This window comes from Tachyglossus aculeatus, chromosome 11 (assembly GCF_015852505.1).
Source record: "Tachyglossus aculeatus isolate mTacAcu1 chromosome 11, mTacAcu1.pri, whole genome shotgun sequence".
NCBI classification, from domain to species: Eukaryota; Metazoa; Chordata; class Mammalia; order Monotremata; family Tachyglossidae; genus Tachyglossus; species Tachyglossus aculeatus.
In genome coordinates, this window is record NC_052076.1 from 25991318 (window position 1) to 26008093 (window position 16776).

Below are 16776 nucleotides of genomic sequence, written 5' to 3' on the forward strand. Positions count from 1 at the left end.
GTTATCGGGTAGGGACCGTCTCTCTATGATAATAATGATGGCATTTATTAAGTGCTTACTATGTGCAAAGCACTGTTCTAAGCGCTGGGGAGTTTACAAGGTGATGAGGTTGTCCCACGGGGGGGGCTCACGGTCCTAATCCCCATTTTACAGATGAGGGAACTGAGGCCCAGAGAAGCGAAGTGGCTTGCCCAAAGTCACACAGATGACAGGCGGCAGGGCCGGGATTTGACCCGATGACCTCTGACTCCAAAGCCCGGGCTCTTTCCCCTGAGCCACGCAGCTCTATGTTGCCGACTTGGACTTCCCAAGCGCTTAGTGCAGTGCTCCGCACACAGTAAGCGCTCGATAGATATGATTGAACGAATGAAGTCACTTCACTTCTCTGGGCCGCAGTGACCTGATCTGGAAAATGGGGATGAAGACCCCACCCCACCCCGCACTTGGGACAACCCGATCTCCTTGTAACCTCCCCAGCGCTTGGCACATAGTAAGCGCTTAATAAATGCCATCGTTATTATTATTCTTATTGAATGAACGAGTGAGTGGGAGGTGCCCCCCACCCCGGTCCTTATCCACCCCAACCCACCCCACCTCGCACTTGGGACAACCCCAGCTCTTGGCACATAGTAAGCGCTTAATAAATGCCGTCGTTATTATTATTATTATCGAATGAACGAGTGAGTGGGAGGTGCACCCCACCCCGCACTTGGGACAACCCGATCTCCGTGTAACCTCCCCAGCGCTTGGCACATAGTAAGCGCTTAATAAATGCCGTCGTTATTATTATTATTACCGAATGAACGAGTGAGTGGGAGGTGCCCCCCACCCCGGTCCTTAGCCACCCCAATTCGGGGCCGGGCAACCCCGGGCTCGGTGGGCACAGGCCGCTCGGGGCCTCTGGGCACTTGGCAGCCGCAAGGCCCGGGATTTGGGGCCGGGGGGTGCTCGGTGCCCACGCAGCGTAGTGGGCGTGGGAAGATGGCGCTGGGCAGAGGGGGTGCCCACGGCGGCGGGGGGCCGGTCCTTGGGGGGGCACCGCCCCGCTAGTTTTGCCAAGCGGCCGGGCGGGCCCGGATTGGCTGGACGCCCCGTGACGCCTCCGCCGACAAAGGTGGAGTTGGGAGAAATTCGATTAAAGGCAGAGAAAAATTCACGGGATGGGGGGGCCGTCGGAGAGAGAGAGAGAGAGAGAGACACACACAAAGTCAACTCCTCTTCTCTCCCCTTCTCCACCGCAGCCGAAGCCGCCGGAGGTCTTTTTGAGGGGGCGGTGGGAGGGGGCTCCCGGCCTCTTCCGAGGCCTACTCCCCGCCGGCCCTTTATTTTTCTTATTTTTTGGTGGGGAGGGGGCCCCATCCCCGGTGCCAAATGTCCCCCCTCGTCCCCCCCCCACCCCGGGAGGGGAAAGCTTCGCAGAATCTCCCCCCAAACCACTGCCCGGGCAGAAAAAGAGGGGAAGGGGCGGGCCAGCGGGGAATAAAATGAACATCGACTTCTTCCTCTCCCCGCTTTGTCGTCGGTGGCAAATGTAAACGGAGGGCAGCCTCCCCCTTCCCACCTCTTGTGTGTCTCCCCATTCCCACCTCTTCTGTCTCCCCCTTCCCACCTCTTGTGTGTCTCCCCCCACCCCCTTTTCTCTGTCTTTTCCCCCCTTCCCACCTTGTCTTCCCCTCCCCACCCCTTCTCCCACCCCCCACTCCTCTTTTTGGGCCAGAGTGTTTGAAAGGCCAGGAGCAATAAAAAAAAGGGGGGGAAAAAAGTCCAACACTCAGACACACGAAGCCGGCCTCCGAAAAGGAGCGGGGGGCCGAGAGAGGGTGGCCGAGGGGTGGGCGGGTGGAGGGTCCCCCGCGCCCCCGCCTCGGGCCGGCGGATGGAGGCCGGCGATGGAGGCGGATCGGCGGGGCCCGGATCCGGGACCGGCGCCCCCTCCTCCTCCTCCTCTTCCTCCTCCTCCTCCTCCTCCTTCTGCTCCTCTCTTGGCCGCCTTTCAGTCGGGGGTCGGCGGGCTCCGCTGCAGGTGAGTCGGGGGCGAGGGAGGGGGGACAAAAAGGGCCCGAGCGGGTGTGTGCGGTGCGTGTGTGTGTGTGTGTGTGTCGGGGGGTGGGGGGTTTGGGGAGGAGGGTTGGAAGTGCGGCCCCGGGGGGCGTGGAGGGGGGTCTGGGGTCTGCGCCGCGTGGCTGCGGCGCGTCGCTGGGCTGTGCCGCGCCGGGAGGAGCGGGAGGAGCGGAGCGGGCGGGCGGGCGGAGCGGAGGAGCGGGAGGAGCAGGCGGGCGGAGCGGGAGGAGCGGGCGGGCGGGCGGAGCGCGGCGCATGTGGTCCTCGCCATTAGCCGTCGCTCCCCTTCGCCATCTCGGCCTTTTGTCTCCGCTTCCTCGCCGGCGGCGGCCGCTCCGGCTCCCGGTAAGGAGGCCCCCCCTCCCACCACCACCACCACCACCACCACCACCAGGCCCACTTCGAAGCGGGAGAACTGAGGACGCCCCCCGCGCCCCCCGTTTTCGGATAGAGCGGGGTTTTTATTTTTTTTCCCCCCCTTTTTTTGGGGGGGGGCCTCCCCGCTTTGGGGCGGGGGGCGCGGGGCTTTGTGCCGTGGCCCGGAGGGAGGGAGGGAGGGACGGGGCTGCGGCTAGGCCCGGATCCGCCGCCGCCGCCGCCATCATTCCGGGAGGAGCGGCCCTCCGTTCTCCAGCCGCCCCGGCAACCGGAGCCCCCGGTTGCCTAGGAGGGGACCGGCCGGCCCCCGGTCCGTCGCCCGCGTCCCCCGGGGGTCGGTGCGGCGGGCGCGGTGCGGGCCCCAGGCGGCGGCGGCGGCGGCTGCGCGGCGTCCGGAGGGAGGGAAGGAGAGAAGGAGGGAGGGAGGGAGGGAAAGAAGGAAGAAAGAAAGGGGAGGGGGCGGAGACTGGCCCGCGTGCGCCCCCTGGGCCCGACCCCCCCCCCCCCCCACCTCGTGCCAGGGCCCCCGGCCGGTGGGCACAGCCCGGAGGGCACGATGGGGCGCCCCCCGCCCCCCTTCCCTTGGGCTGGTTCTGGGGGAGCTCACCGCCCCCCCTCCCGGTGCCAGGGCCCCCGGCCGGTGGGCACAGCAAGGGGGGGGGCCCCCTTTACCGCTGGCTGGGTTTGGGGGGCACTGCCCGCCCGCCCCCGGGCGGTGGGCGCAGCCAGGAAGGGAGGATGGGGCGGGGGCACCAACGCGCGCCCCCCCCCCTTTCCGCGGGCTGGGTCTGGGGGCGCTCACCGCCCCCTGCCCACCCCTCAGGGTGAGAGCCGCCCCCACCGGTGCCAGGGCTCCCGGGCGGTGGGCACAGCAAGGAGGGGGGCACACGAACGAGCCCCCCCACCGCGGTGCCAGGGCTCCCGGTGGGTGGGCGCAGCAAGGAGGAGGGGGGCACGAACGCGCCCCCCCTCCCCTTTCCGCGAGCTGGGCCCTGCCCACTCCTCATGGCGAGAGCCGCCCCCCCCCCCCCCCCGTGCCAGGCCCCCCGGGCGGTGGGCGCAGCAAGGAGGAGGGGGACACGAACGCGCCCCCCCCCTTTTTCGCGGGCCGGATCTGGGCCCCCGCCTTCGGTGCCAGGGCCCCCGGGCGGTGGGCATTGCCAGGAAGGGAGGATGGGGCGGGGGCACGAACGCGCCCCCCCCCCCCTTCTTTTTTCCGCGGGCTGGATCTGGGGGCACTGCCCACACCCCCCAGGGTGAGAGCCGCCTCCGTGCCAGGGCCCCCGGCCGGTGGGCACGGCCAGGAAGGGAGGATGGGGCGGGGGCCCCAACGCGCCCCCTCCCCCGGCCTTCTCCGCGGGCTGGATGTGGGGGCACTGACCGCCCCCGCCTGCCCGCCCGCCCGCCCCCGCAGGGTGAGATTGGCAGAGCCGCCGCGCACGGAAGAAGGACCGGCCCGAGCTGGACAGCTGGACGATGAACGGTGAAGCCGACTGCCCCACCGACCTGGACATGGCAACCCCCAAAGGCCAAGGTGAGGCCGCCCTCCGTGCCCCCAGGCCCGGCCCGGCCCGGCGCCGAGGGGGGAGGTGGGCACCAAGCCCCGCCCCACCCCACGTGGCCGCCCACCCCCGCCTTCCATCTGGAGCCTCTCCGTTCAGCCTGGTGGCCTATTAAAAACTCTGCCCCCATCGTGGCAGGGGGGGCAAGATCTGCCCTCCCTCCTTCCCCACCTCCCCCCAAAAATTACTTCTCCCCCCTTGCTCCGCTAGCCACGCCGTAGACCCCGGTCAGGGGCTTGGCGTTCGTTCCTTAATAATAATGGCATTTGTTAAGCGCCTGCTACGCACCGGTGATCGGGTTGGCCCACGTGGGACTCGTAGTCTGCATCCCCCTTTTCCAGATGAGGGAAGTGAGGCCCGGAGAAGTGGAGTGACTTGCCCAGAGGCCCACGACCCCTGACTCTCCAGCCCGGGCTCTTTCCCCTCAGCCAAGCTGCTCCTCTGAGATACCTCTGTATTCCCTGAGGCCCAGACCCTGCACCTCCTCACAAACACACACACACACACACACACACACACACACAAAATGTGCTTTTGTGCCCCCCCCCCCCCGGTCTTCAGGGTACCCATAGACAGTTGGTGTGTGCGCATGTGGCATTGTGAGTGTGCGTGGGCATTATTAAACTGATTGTGTGGGTTCAGTGTGTCTGTGTGCATATATGTGTGTGTGCGCACACACGAGCGTTTATGTGTTTGGGTGAGTGCCCTGTGACTTAACCCTGCCCCCCCCCCAGTCGTCTGGCCTGACCCGGCCCGAGAGCCGATCAGAAACCATGTGATCCGCCGTCCGGCCCGGACGGGACCCGACAGCTGCGCCCATGCGTGGCTCTTCTGCCCATTTGGCTGCCCGGGCCGTGCTAGCTGTCGCCGGGCAGAGCGGGGCAGGGCAGGGCAGAGCCTCCCGCTCCCAGGTCGGTCCGGCGGGACAACGTGGGCGGGGAGAGCACGTGGCTCCGGGTAGGCCCCGGGGCCCGAGCCCGGCCTGAATGCCGCCTTCCCAGCCCTGCGCTGCCCTGGAATCTGGCCGGAGTTTGTGCTAACCACTTCCCCCACTTCCCCCTCCCCCACCCGGCCTCACCGCTCCCTCGGGAAGGGCGGGGGCGGTCTCTTCCAGGCAGGTCGGGGGAGGGTCCTGAATCCGGCCGTGTTCGAGCCCCCCCCCCCCCGCCTGCTGCCCACATCTCCCCCACCGTCCCGGGCAGCTGGCACTCGGAGCCCCAGTGTCCCGTGCCCCCCAGGCTGGGCAGGCAGGTGCTGAGCCCATCCTCCTCTCCCCAGACTGCTGGTCCCAGGAGGACATGCTGACCTTGCTGGAGTGCATGAAGAGCAACCTGCCCTCCAACGACAGCTCCAAGTTCAAGACCACCGAGTCCCACCTGGACTGGGAGAAAGTGGCTTTCAAAGACTTCTCTGGAGACATGTGCAAGCTGAAGTGGGTGGAGATCTCCAATGAGGTAACCGGCTGCTCCCCGGGACCCTCCCGCCGGGTGGCCTCCCGGGGCCCCGTCCGTGCCGTGTGCCGGTGTGAGTCCACATGTGTGTTTTTGTGTCCCTTGTAGGCGTGAGTGGGCGTACGGGGACGAGAGGTGTTGTGTGTGTGTGTGCGCTCCCCCCCTTCCTCCCCCCGTTGTTTGTGGCTAGGGGCTCTGCAGGCTCACGTGTGTCTTTGTGGGCACGCGCCCCTAGCCCCTCCATGTGCCTCTGAACGGGTCCCTTTTCCTGTCAGCTCTCCTTGGATTCCCTGACCTGGGGTGGGGGTGGGGGATGGCCGAGGCGAGGGGCTTGCAGGGAGAGTCCTCTGGTCCCGAGGACCGTGGTTTCTGACCAGCCCAGCCTGAGGAACCTTCCCCTTCTGAGGGCCGGTGGGACTGGGAGCCCGAGCTGCCGGGGCCGGCGGGGAGTCTCCTCCCCAGCTCCCCAACCCTCACCCCCGCCCCCGTCCCTCCTCCCCCCCTCAGGTGAGGAAATTCCGTACCCTGACGGAACTGATCCTGGATGCTCAAGAACACGTGAAGAATCCATACAAGGGCAAGAAGCTGAAGGTCAGTGGTGTGTGTTTGTGGGGAGGGGGCAGGGGTGGGCAGCGGTGGGGGCCCGGAGCGGACGGTTTAGGAGCCGACCGTGACCTTACCCGTTGTGGACGGTCTCCCTCAGAAACACCCGGATTTCCCGAAGAAGCCCCTCACCCCTTACTTCCGCTTCTTCATGGAGAAGCGTGCCAAGTACGCCAAGCTGCACCCTGAGATGAGCAACTTGGACCTCACCAAGATCCTGTCCAAGAAATACAAGGAGCTGCCGGAGAAGAAGAAGGTGGGGGCGGGGAGCCCTGGGGCAGCTGGTCTGTGCCCCCACCCCTCTTGTGTATTGTCGTTCCCCTCCTTCCCCCGCCCCAGCTGCGTCCCAGCCGGTCCCGCAGAGACGGCGGATTGCCCGTGAACACCGGGCACGCCTACCCGCCGGGCGCGGGCAGACGGCCCAGACAGGCCGAGGGTGGCTCTGCTCCGGCTTTAACTTTGCCCACGGGCTGGTGCCGGCGTGGAGTTGAGTCCGGAGCTGAGAGAAACGGTTGACCCGCACACAACCCACCGAGCCACCGGGCCTATCCCGCGGTCCTTAGCTGCCAGCCCCTAGCCATCCCACTCGCCCACCTTCCTCTCATACATCTCCTCTCTAAACCGCGCCCGCAGCAGGGGGCTTGGGGTTGGGGAGAGAGCGAGAGCGAGAGATAAGAGAGATGCAGGGAGGGGGGAACTGGGCGGCCATTTGGAAGGAGGGGGTGCAGGGGAGGCGGGATATTGGGGGAAGGGAGAAGGAGAGTGGACACACCCAAGGTCCAGTTGTCCTGATCTAAGCATGGGGTTGGCAGGAAGAAGCAGAGCCCCAGCCGCCCCACCTTCCCCCTCCCCCCGCCATACTGGGTAGTTCTGGTGGTTTCTCTGAGGCAGGGGGAGTCCCCCCTGGGACTTTACTCCTGTCCCTCCGGCGGCCCCTCAAGCCGTCCCTCCTCCTGTCCCAGTGTCATCGTGTCTCTGGGTGGGAGAAAGGGGTGGGGTCTCCGAGGGGGCCGTGGGACAAACTCGTGTTTCCCTGCCGCAGATGAAATACATCCAGGACTTCCAGAGGGAGAAACAGGATTTTGAACGGAACCTGGCCCGCTTCAGGTAGGGAGGGAAGCGGGGGGCGGGCGGGAGAGGCCGAGTCCCCGGCGGAGGCTTCCTCGGATCGGGTGCGTCCGTGGTGGGGGACGGTGGGGATCCCCCGTGGCCCCCGCTGACCGGCCCCGCCCCGCAGGGAGGACCATCCCGACCTGATCCAGAACGCCAAGAAGTCGGACGTGCCCGAGAAGCCCAAGACGCCCCAGCAGCTGTGGTACAACCACGAGAAGAAGGTGTACCTCAAAGTGCGGCCGGACGTGAGTGTCCGACGGGGCAGGCCCCGGGGTGGGGGGCGGCCGAGGAGAGGAGCGGAACGGCCGGCGGGGGAGGGAGGGACGGCCATGCTCGGTGTGGTGGGGAGCAGGAGAGGAGCCCCCGGGGCTGGCTGCATGGACAGGGCCAGTGGTGCCTGCGTGAGGGGGGGGCGTGGGTGGGTGCACGCTAGTCCCCCCGACCCCCCACCCCCCTCCCGTGGGGACACCGCCGTGTCCCCCGTGGCCTGCCCCCGTGGCCCCCCTGGGCCTGACGGCGTTTGGTTTTTAGGCCACCACGAAGGAAGTGAAGGACTCCCTAGGCAAGCAGTGGTCTCAGCTCTCGGACAAAAAGAGGCTGAAATGGATCCATAAGGCTCTGGAACAGCGCAAAGAGTATGAGGTCAGGCTGCCGCTGGGCCCCCGGGCCCGCTTCCCCCCGTCCCTCCCCTTCCCGGCCCCCGCTGTCCCGACAGGAGTAGCTAAGGAACCCTCCCAGGCAGATCAGATGCCCCCGAGCATAGGGCAGGTGCCCCCGAGCGGAGGCACGGGGCTCCCACCGTGGCATGGCCGGGGGACGGGTTGGGGGGGGTGGCCGGCCCGCCCCCTGCCCAGCTCCTCTCCTCCTCCTCCCTCCCCCTCCCCGCCACCCCTGCCGGCCCGGCGCCGCGGCTGACACTTCGGGGCTAACGGTGCCTCCCGGCTGGCTGTCTGCAGGAGGTCATGCGGGATTACATCCAGAAGCACCCCGAGATGAACATCAGCGAGGAGGGCATCACCAAGTCCACCCTCACCAAGGCCGAGCGGCAGCTGAAGGACAAGTTCGACGGGCGACCCACCAAGCCCCCCCCGTAAGGGCCGCGGGACCCCGGGCGGGAAGGGGAGGCGGGGTGACGGCGGGGCGCGCCCCGGGGGGCCAGAGGTGACGGTCCTCCCGCCCCCCCAGGAACAGCTACTCTCTGTACTGCGCCGAGCTCATGGCCAACATGAAGGACGTGCCCAGTACGGAGCGGATGGTCCTCTGCAGTCAGCAGTGGAAACTGCTGTCCCAGAACGAGAAGGATGCCTATCACAAGAAGTGTGACCAGGTGAGACTGGCAGGAGGGCGCGGACAACCCCTTCCCCTCCACCCAATCGGGACTGGGTGTGGGGGTGCTGTCTCTGGGGAAGCGGGAGGGGTGGGGGCCCTCCAAACAGCCCGGCCCAGCGGATAGAGCCCGGGCCAGGGAATCAGGAGGTCACGGGGGCTCCGCCACTTGCCTGTTGCGTGACCTTGGGCAAGTCGCTTCACCTCTGTGGGCCTCGGTTTCCCCCTCTGGAAAATGGAATCGAGACTGAGAGCCCCACGTGGGACAGGGACTGTGTCCAACCCGGTTTCTTTGTATCCACCCTGGCGCTTAGTACAGTGCCTGGCCCATAGCATGTGCTTAACAAATACCGCAATTGCTAATTATTACCGTCCTTACGCCCTCATCAGTCTCCTGCTTCCTGAGAAAGATATCCCCCCAACCCCAACGTCCTCCCTCACTCTCTCTTGGCCACTCAGTAGTAGTCATTGCACCAACAATTGTGGCATTTGGTAAGTGCTTCGGCTGCGCCAGGCACTGTACTAAGCACTGGGGCGGGTAAGCAAGTCAGGCACAGTCCATGTCTCTTACGGGACTCCTAATTTTAAGGCAATGGAGAGCAGGTTTTGGATCTATTTTACAGATCAGGAAACGGGGGTCCAAAGAAGTCGGGTGATTTGCCCGAGGGTCCATGTGCTTTGCACATAGTAAGCGCTTAACAAATACCGTTTAAAAAAGGGGTGGGGGGGGGCGGGCAGAGCCGGATTGAGAACTCAGTTCCACCGACTCCCAAGCCTGAGCTCTTTCCCTTAGGGCACACTGCTTCTCTACTACCGGGCGGTCGGGCACTTTTCCGGATACAAAGCACTGTACTTAGCACTTGGGAGAGTAAAATAGTTCGTAGGGACATTCCCCTTGCCCTCATGGGGTTTACAGTTGAGCCCCCACCTGGGGTCAGGCACCCAGCTGAGTGGGGGAGGTGGGAGGTTGAGGGGGAAGTCGGGGGTCCTGGAGACACTGAGGGGGGGGTGCCCCTGACTGAATCGCCTCCTCTCCCTCCGCCAGAAAAAGAAAGATTACGAAATCGAGCTCCTACGTTTTCTGGAGGTGAGCGGTGGTGAAGGGGTGGTGACGGGGATTGCAGGGGGGGAATCCCTCCTCCCCAGGTGTACCATCTGGCTGGCCAGCAAGGAGGGGGGCTGGCCAGAGCCAGCAGGGAAGAAGCTTGGGGAGGGGGCACAGCGGGACTAGTCAGGGGGGAGGAAAGGGGGCATGCGGCTCCATCTCATGCCCCCTCCAACCCCCCCAGAGCCTTCCGGAGGAGGAGCAGCAGCGAGTGCTGGGCGAAGAGAAGATGCTGAGCATCAACAAGAAGCCCACCGGCAGCCCAGCCGCCAAGAAGCCATCTCCCGACGGGGGGAAGGTGGGTGCCGTTACCCCCTTCCCCGGGTCTCCTGACGAGAAGCAGCGTGGCCTAGCGGGTAGAGCCCAGGCCTGGGAGACGGAGGGACCCGGCTTCTAATCCCGGCCCCGCCACTTGCCTGCTGCGTGACCTCGGGCGGGTCACTTCACTTTTCCGTGCCTCGGTTCCCTCACCCGAAACAGGAGGGTTAAGACTGTGAGCCCCTCGTGGGACACGGACTGTGTCCGATCGGATTACTTTGTATCAACCCCAGTTCTTAGAACAGTGCCTGCCACGTACTAAGCGCTTGACAGATGCCATTGACAAGAATTAAAAAGGAAGCCCAGCCCACGCCCCAGTGACGCACCTGAGCTTGGGGGGGAGGGGAGAGAGGCGGACGAGTGGCCGAGTGTCGTCTCTGCCTGACAGGGGGGCTCGGAGAAGCCCAAGCGGCCGGTGTCCGCCATGTTCATCTTCTCTGAGGAGAAGCGGCGGCAGCTGCAGGAGGAGCGGCCCGAGCTATCGGAGAGCGAGCTCACCCGCCTGCTTGCCCGCATGTGGAACGACCTGTCTGAGAAGAAGAAGGTCGGGGAAACCCCCCACCCCCACCCTCCCCACCCCCCAAGCCCAGGCAAGGGGAGGGTGGGTCGCCTCCTCAGTCACTCAGTCGCATCTACTGAGCGCTTACCGTGTGCCGAGCACTGCACTAAGCGCTTGGGACGATACAGAAGGACGATATCCCAGACACATTCCCTGCCCACAACGAGCTTACAGTCTCACAGGGGAGACGGACATTGATACAAATACGTGACCGTTACGGAGCCGAGCGTTGCGGGGTCTGGGGCCTGGAGGGGGGATGAATAAAGGGAGCAGGCCAGGGCGATGCAGAAGGGAGCGGGAGAAGAAGAAAGGGGGGCTTAGGGCAGCCCTCTCGGCTCTGAAGGCGGGGACAGTCATCGTCGGTCGGATCCGTGGAGGGAGGGTGTTCCGGGCCAGAGGCAGGACGTGGTTGAGAGGTCGGCGGCCAGATAGATGAGATGGAGGCGCGGTGAGAAGGTTACCGTTAGAGGAGCCAAGTGTGTGGGCTGGGTTGGAGGAGAGTAGCGAGGTGAGGTAGGAGGGGGCGAGGGGATTCAGGGCTCTAAAATCGATGGTGAGGAGTTGGTTTGATGAGGACGTGGGTGGGCAACCACTGGAGGCGGTCCCCGCCGCCCCAGGTCTTCCCACTCGACCGCCCCCCTCCAGCTCAGCCGTCACTGGTTAACACGGCAGTGGGGGAGGCCGGGGTTTGCTCCGAGGGGCCCCCGACAGGGCGTTGGGGCCAAAATGGGTTTCGGGGGGCAGGGCGGCTGGTCTCCGGGGAAGAGCCAGGGCACCGACGCCTCTCCCCCGCTACAGGCCAAGTATAAGGCGCGGGAAGCGGCTCTGAAGGCCCAGTCGGAGCGGAAGCCCAGGGCGGAGCGGGAGGAGCGCGGGAAGCTGCCCGAGTCCCCCAAGACGGCCGAGGAGATCTGGCAGCAGAGCGTCATTGGGGACTACCTGGCTCGCTTCAAGGTGGGCCTGCGCCGGGGGTTGAGGGGAGGGGCCGGGACCTGAGCGGGCGGCGGCCCGCATCCGCCCCGGCTGACTTTGGTGGCAGCGGAGGTGGGGGAGGGTCCTGGGCCCATCCAGGCTCTCCCTTTTAGCCAGGGAGTCCAGGCCTGGGATTCAGAAGGTCATGGGTTCTGAGAGAAGCAGCGTGGCTCAGTGGAAAGAGCCCGGGCTTTGGAATCAGAGGTCACGGGTTCTAATTCTGGCTCCGCCACATGTCTGCTGTGTGACCTTGGGTTCTCTGAGCCTCAGGTCACCTGTAAAATGGGGATTGACTGAGCTCCACATGGGACAACCTGATCACGTATCCCCCCCCAGCGCTTAGAGCAGTGCTTTGCACATAGTAAGCACTTAACAAATGCCATTATTATTATTACCCAGTTCCGCCGCTGGTCCACTCTGTGGCCTTGGGCAAGTCACTTCACTTCTCTGGGCCTCGGTGACCTCACCTGTAAAATGGGGATTGAGACTGAGTCCCACATGGGACCGGGACTGTGTCCAACCCAATTTGCTTGCATCCACCCCAGCGCTCAGTACAGTGCCTGGCACATAGTAAGCGCTTAACAAATACCACAGTTGTGATTAGCGAAGCGGTGGCGGGGCCTTGGACCGATCCAAGCTTGCTCTAGGGGGGATGTCCCGGACCAGCCCAAGTTCATTCCTGGGTGTGCGAGGGGGAGGGTGTCTCCGGCCAAGTGAAGGTCACCATTAGGAGGTGGGGGGTTTGGGGTTCAGTCTGGCGTGGGTTCCTCGCTCGAGACAAGGGCTATTGGCACTGACCATCCTCCTTCCCCCTTCCAGAATGACAGGGTGAAGGCCCTGAAGGCTATGGAGGTCACCTGGAACAGCATGGAGAAGAAGGAGAAGCTCATGTGGATCAAGAAAGCGGCCGAGGACCAGAAGAGATACGAGGTGCGGAGCTTGGGGCGGGGACAGGCGTTCGGGCTCATCCAGGGAGGTCGGGCACCCGGACTCCTGCGTCCGAGGCCAGGCCACACCGGTGACCCTCGGTGTCGGGGGAGGAGTAAGGGGGCTCCGGTGTGAGCCCTCTCTATGTCCTCCATCTCTCCGCAGCGGGAGCTGAGCGAGATGCGGGCCCCCCCGGCCTCCACCAATTCTTCCAAAAAGATGAGATTCCAGGGAGAACCCAAGAAGCCCCCCATGTGAGTGTCTGCCGCTGGGGAGGGAGGGAGAGGGGAGGAGAAGGGGGCTCCGCGGGGAGGGGAGCGGGGCTCGCCTTGGAGCTGGAGGATAGAGCCTGGCCCTGGGAGTCAGAAGGTCATGGGTTCCAATCTCGGCTCTGCCCCTTGTCTCGCTGCGTGACCTTGGGCAAGTTACTACACTTGTCTGTCCCTCAGTAACCTCATCTGGAAAATAGGGATGGAGACTGTGTGCTCCACAGGGGACGGGGATCGGGTCCAACTCGATTTGCCAGCGTTTAGTACAGAGGCTGGCACACAGGAAGCACTTAACGAATACCATTAATCAATCAATCAATCGTATTGAGCGCTTACTGTGTGCAGAGCAGTGTACTAAGCGCTTGGGAAGTACAAGTTGGCAACATATAGAGACTGGCCCTACCCAACAGTGGGCTCACAGTCTAAAAGGGGGAGACAGAGAACAAAACGAAACATACTAACAAAATAAAATAAATAGAATAGATATGTACAATTAAAATAGAATAATAAATATGTACATACATATATACAGGTGCTGTGGGGAAGGGAAGGAGGTAAGATGGGGGGATGGAGAGGGGGAGAGGAAGGAAGGGGCTCAGTCTGGGAAGGCCTCGTGGAGGAGGTGAGCTCTCAGTAGGGCCTTGAAGGGAGGAAGAGACCATTACTACTACTACTATTAGTATTGCGGTATTTGTTAAGCGCTTCTTTTGGGCCAAGCAAGCGCTGTACTAAGTGCTGAGGTGGATACAAGCAAATCTGGACACAGTCCCCGTTCCTCGTGGGGCTCACAGTCTCCATCCCCATATTCCAGATGAGGTATCTGAGGCCCAGAGAAGTCGTTGGAGGGTGGGGGCAAGGCGGGTCGGGGGTCGTGGTCTGAGCATCCCGGCTCGCCCGCAGGAACGGCTACCAGAAGTTCTCCCAGGAGCTGCTGTCCAACGGGGAGCTGAACCACCTGCCGCTCAAGGAGCGCATGGTGGAGATCGGAAGCCGTTGGCAACGCATTTCCCAGGGCCAGAAGGAGCATTACAAGAAGCTGGCCGAGGAGCAGCAGAAGCAGTACAAAGTCCACCTGGACGTGTGGGTCAAGGTCAGCTCTCGGCCCTGGGCACCCCGGGCGGCTCTGGCCCCGGCTATGGGGGGAGGCATTCGGTGTGTCAGTCAGCCGTGTTTATCCAGCGCTTCCTGTGTGCGGAGAACCGTACTGAGTGATTGGGAGAGGGTGATAGAACAGATGCATTGACTGCCCACAACGAGCTCACAGTTTAGAGGAGACGGACGTTAATAGAAATGAAGAAATTACAGATATCATCATCATCATCAATCGTATTTACTGAGCGCTTACTATGTGCAGAGCACTGGACTAAGCGCCTGGGAAGTACAAATTGGCAACATATAGAGACAGTCCCTACCCAACAGTGGGCTCGCAGTCTAAAAGGGGGAGACAGAGGACAAAACCAAACATACTAACAAAATAAATAGAATAGATATGTACAAATGAAATAAATAAATAGAGTAGTCAGTCGGTCCATCATTGAGTGCTGCTGTGTGAAGAGCACTTTACCGAGCATTTGGGAAAGTACAGTATAACAGATGCATTCACTGCCCACAACGAATTTAAGGCCTAGAAGGGGAGCCAGACATTAATAGAAATAAATGACAGAAGTGCGGTGGAGCGAGGGTGGGGGAAATGAACAAAGGGAGCAAGACAGTGTGACACGAAAGTGGGTGGGAGAAGAGGAAAGGAGGGGTTTAGTCTGGGAAGGCCTCTGGGAGGAGGTGGGCCTTCAATAGGCTTTGAAGGGGGAGGAGAGTCATTGTCTGGCGGATTTGAGGCGTTCCAGGACGTGGGTGAGATAGAGGAGATCCAGGTAGACGGAGAAAGTTGGCGTTAGAGGAGCCCAAGTGAGACTCCCCCCACCTCCAACGCCGATCTCCCCTTGTCTCGTCTCCCCTAGAGCCTGTCTCCCCCGGAGCGAGCGGCGTACAAAGAATTCATCTCCAACGTGAGTCTGGGGGAAAGCAGGGCTGGCGGGGCGGCGAGTGGGGGTGTGTACGTGTGTCGTGTGTATCTGTGCCTGGTTCAAAGCTACCGCTCTCCCCCCCCCCCCCCCTCCAGAAACGCAAGAGCGTGACCAAGCTGCGGGGGCCCAACCCCAAGTCAAAGCCCACCATGCAGTCCAAGTCGGTGAGTGGTGGGTGGGGGGAGAGGGGCAGAGGTCTCTGGTTGCGGGGGCAAGGTCCTGGGGCTGTGAAGCAGCACGGCCTAGGGGAAAGAGCCCGCCCTGGCAGTGTGGTGACCTGGGTTCGAATCCCAGCTCTGCCACAGGCCTGCTGGGTGACCTGGCAAGTAAGCCACTTCACTTCCTCATCTTTAAAGAGAAGCAGCAGTGTGGCTCAGTGGAAAGAGCCCAGGCTTGGTAGTCATCATCATCATCATCAGTTGTATTTATTGAGCGCTTACTGTGTGCAGAGCACTGTACTAAGCGCTTGGGAAGTACAAGTTGGCGACGTATAGAGACAGTCCCTACCCAACAGTGGGCTCACAGTCTAAAAGAGGATGGAGGACATGGGTTCAAATTCCGGCTCTGCCGCTTGTCAGCTGTGTGACTTTAGGCAAGTCACTTCTCTGGGCCTCAGTTACCTCATCTGTAAAATGGGGGTGAAGACTGTGAGCCCCACATGGGACAACCTGATCACCTTGTACCCTCCCCAGCGCTTAGAACAGTGCTCTGCACATAGTAAGCGCTTAACAAATACCAAAATTATTATTATTTAAAAGTGAGGAGTTCAAAACCTGGTCTCCCTCTCCCTTAGGCCGCGAGCCCTGTCTGGGACGGGGACCCTGCCTGACCCGATTACATCTCGTGTCCGCCCACCCCGGCGCTTAACGCAGGGCCGCGGGCGCGGCTTCAGCTTCCCAGAGCGCAAATAACGTTCTTTTTATCCGGCGGCCCCAGGAGTCCGAGGAAGACGAGGACGACGACGACGAGGACGACGATGAAGACGAAGAGGACGACGAGGAGAACGGAGACTCGTCGGAGGACGGGGGCGATTCCTCCGAGTCCAGCAGCGAGGAGGACAGCGAGGACGGCGATGAGGTGGGGAGGCGGGCGTCCCCGGGGGGAGGGCGGGGGCGGGATGGGGGGCGGTCTCCCCGCTCACCTTGGGCCGGTCCCATCCCACCCCCCGCCAGAACGACGATGACGACGACGACGATGATGACGACGATGACGACGAAGACGAGGAGGATGAGGAGGACGAGTCCGAGGGCAGCAGCAGCTCCTCCTCCTCCTCAGGCGATTCCTCTGACTCGGACTCCAACTGAGCTTCCCCCCCCACCCCCGTCCCCATCCCGCCCCCCGTCCCCTCCTCCAACCCCCCGCCCCCCCAAAGGGCTCAGAGGGGTTCCCGCCACCCCCTTCCCCCCGGCCCCCCATCCCCATTTTTTTCTGAAAACATACACATGTCGGGGTCCAGGCCTGGGACTCTGCCCTGACTCGATGGCTGTCAGACTGAACCGGACCCCCTCCCCTCCCCCCGGACTGCAGATTTCGCTGTGCTGACAGCCCCCTCCCCCCTCCACGGAGGCCGGAGGGGCCCGGAGCTGAACAGCCCCCCCGCCCCCCAACGATGGAGGCTCCTGTCCGGATCATTTTCCAAACAGGGGCTGCCCCTACTCAGGAGCCAGAGAGAAGGGGTCGGAGGGGAGGGAGGAGCGTCTTGGGGTTCAAAATGGGGTGGGGGGGGGTCTTTAAGCGGGTTTGGGGATTGCGTCCCCCCCACCCCCCCAGGAAGGAGCCCCGGCTGCAGCAGTGTTTTTATATATGTGTATATAATTTTTTTTTTAAGCTGGGAGCTGGCAATGCCACATTTCCTACCGACTCGCCTGCTGTCTGTTCTGTCATTTTTTTTAACCTGTCTCGATGCGTGTGGAAGCGTGTGGGCGTGCCTGTGGCCTGTACATAGCGTGTGCGTGTGTGTGGGAGCGGGCCCCCCCCCCCTCCCCAAGAGCCCTTGGGGGGGGGGGGGTCTCCAGTTGTCACACAGAGACATGGGGGAGCAGACAGACCATGGGGCAGCCTCTCCCCTCTGTCACGGAGGGCGTCCCCCCAAAACCAGCCCTAGTTAA

General features: G+C 63.1%; 1 protein-coding gene across 4 annotated transcripts; it reads left to right on the forward strand.

The window, feature by feature from the left end:
• Nucleotides 1-1873: 1873 nt before the first annotated feature.
• Nucleotides 1874-16002, forward strand: UBTF (upstream binding transcription factor). Of its 4 annotated transcripts, none has more exons than XM_038754521.1 (21): nucleotides 1874-2023; nucleotides 3854-3973; nucleotides 5280-5455; nucleotides 5960-6043; nucleotides 6156-6311; nucleotides 7098-7162; nucleotides 7293-7413; nucleotides 7700-7810; nucleotides 8125-8258; nucleotides 8354-8495; nucleotides 9540-9581; nucleotides 9784-9897; nucleotides 10306-10461; nucleotides 11275-11430; nucleotides 12268-12378; nucleotides 12541-12629; nucleotides 13545-13734; nucleotides 14603-14650; nucleotides 14764-14832; nucleotides 15605-15745; nucleotides 15841-16002. In XM_038754521.1, the coding sequence occupies exons 2-21, from the start codon at nucleotides 3916-3918 to the stop codon at nucleotides 15970-15972; spliced, it is 2295 nt and encodes a 764-aa protein (XP_038610449.1). In that variant the 5' UTR covers nucleotides 1874-2023; nucleotides 3854-3915; the 3' UTR covers nucleotides 15973-16002. The 4 variants fall into 4 exon arrangements, with proteins under 4 accessions (XP_038610449.1, XP_038610448.1, XP_038610451.1 ...); XM_038754520.1 differs by lacking the exon at nucleotides 1874-2023 and adding an exon at nucleotides 2264-2406; XM_038754523.1 differs by lacking the exons at nucleotides 1874-2023; nucleotides 10306-10461 and adding an exon at nucleotides 2264-2406.
• Nucleotides 16003-16776: the final 774 nt, after the last annotated feature.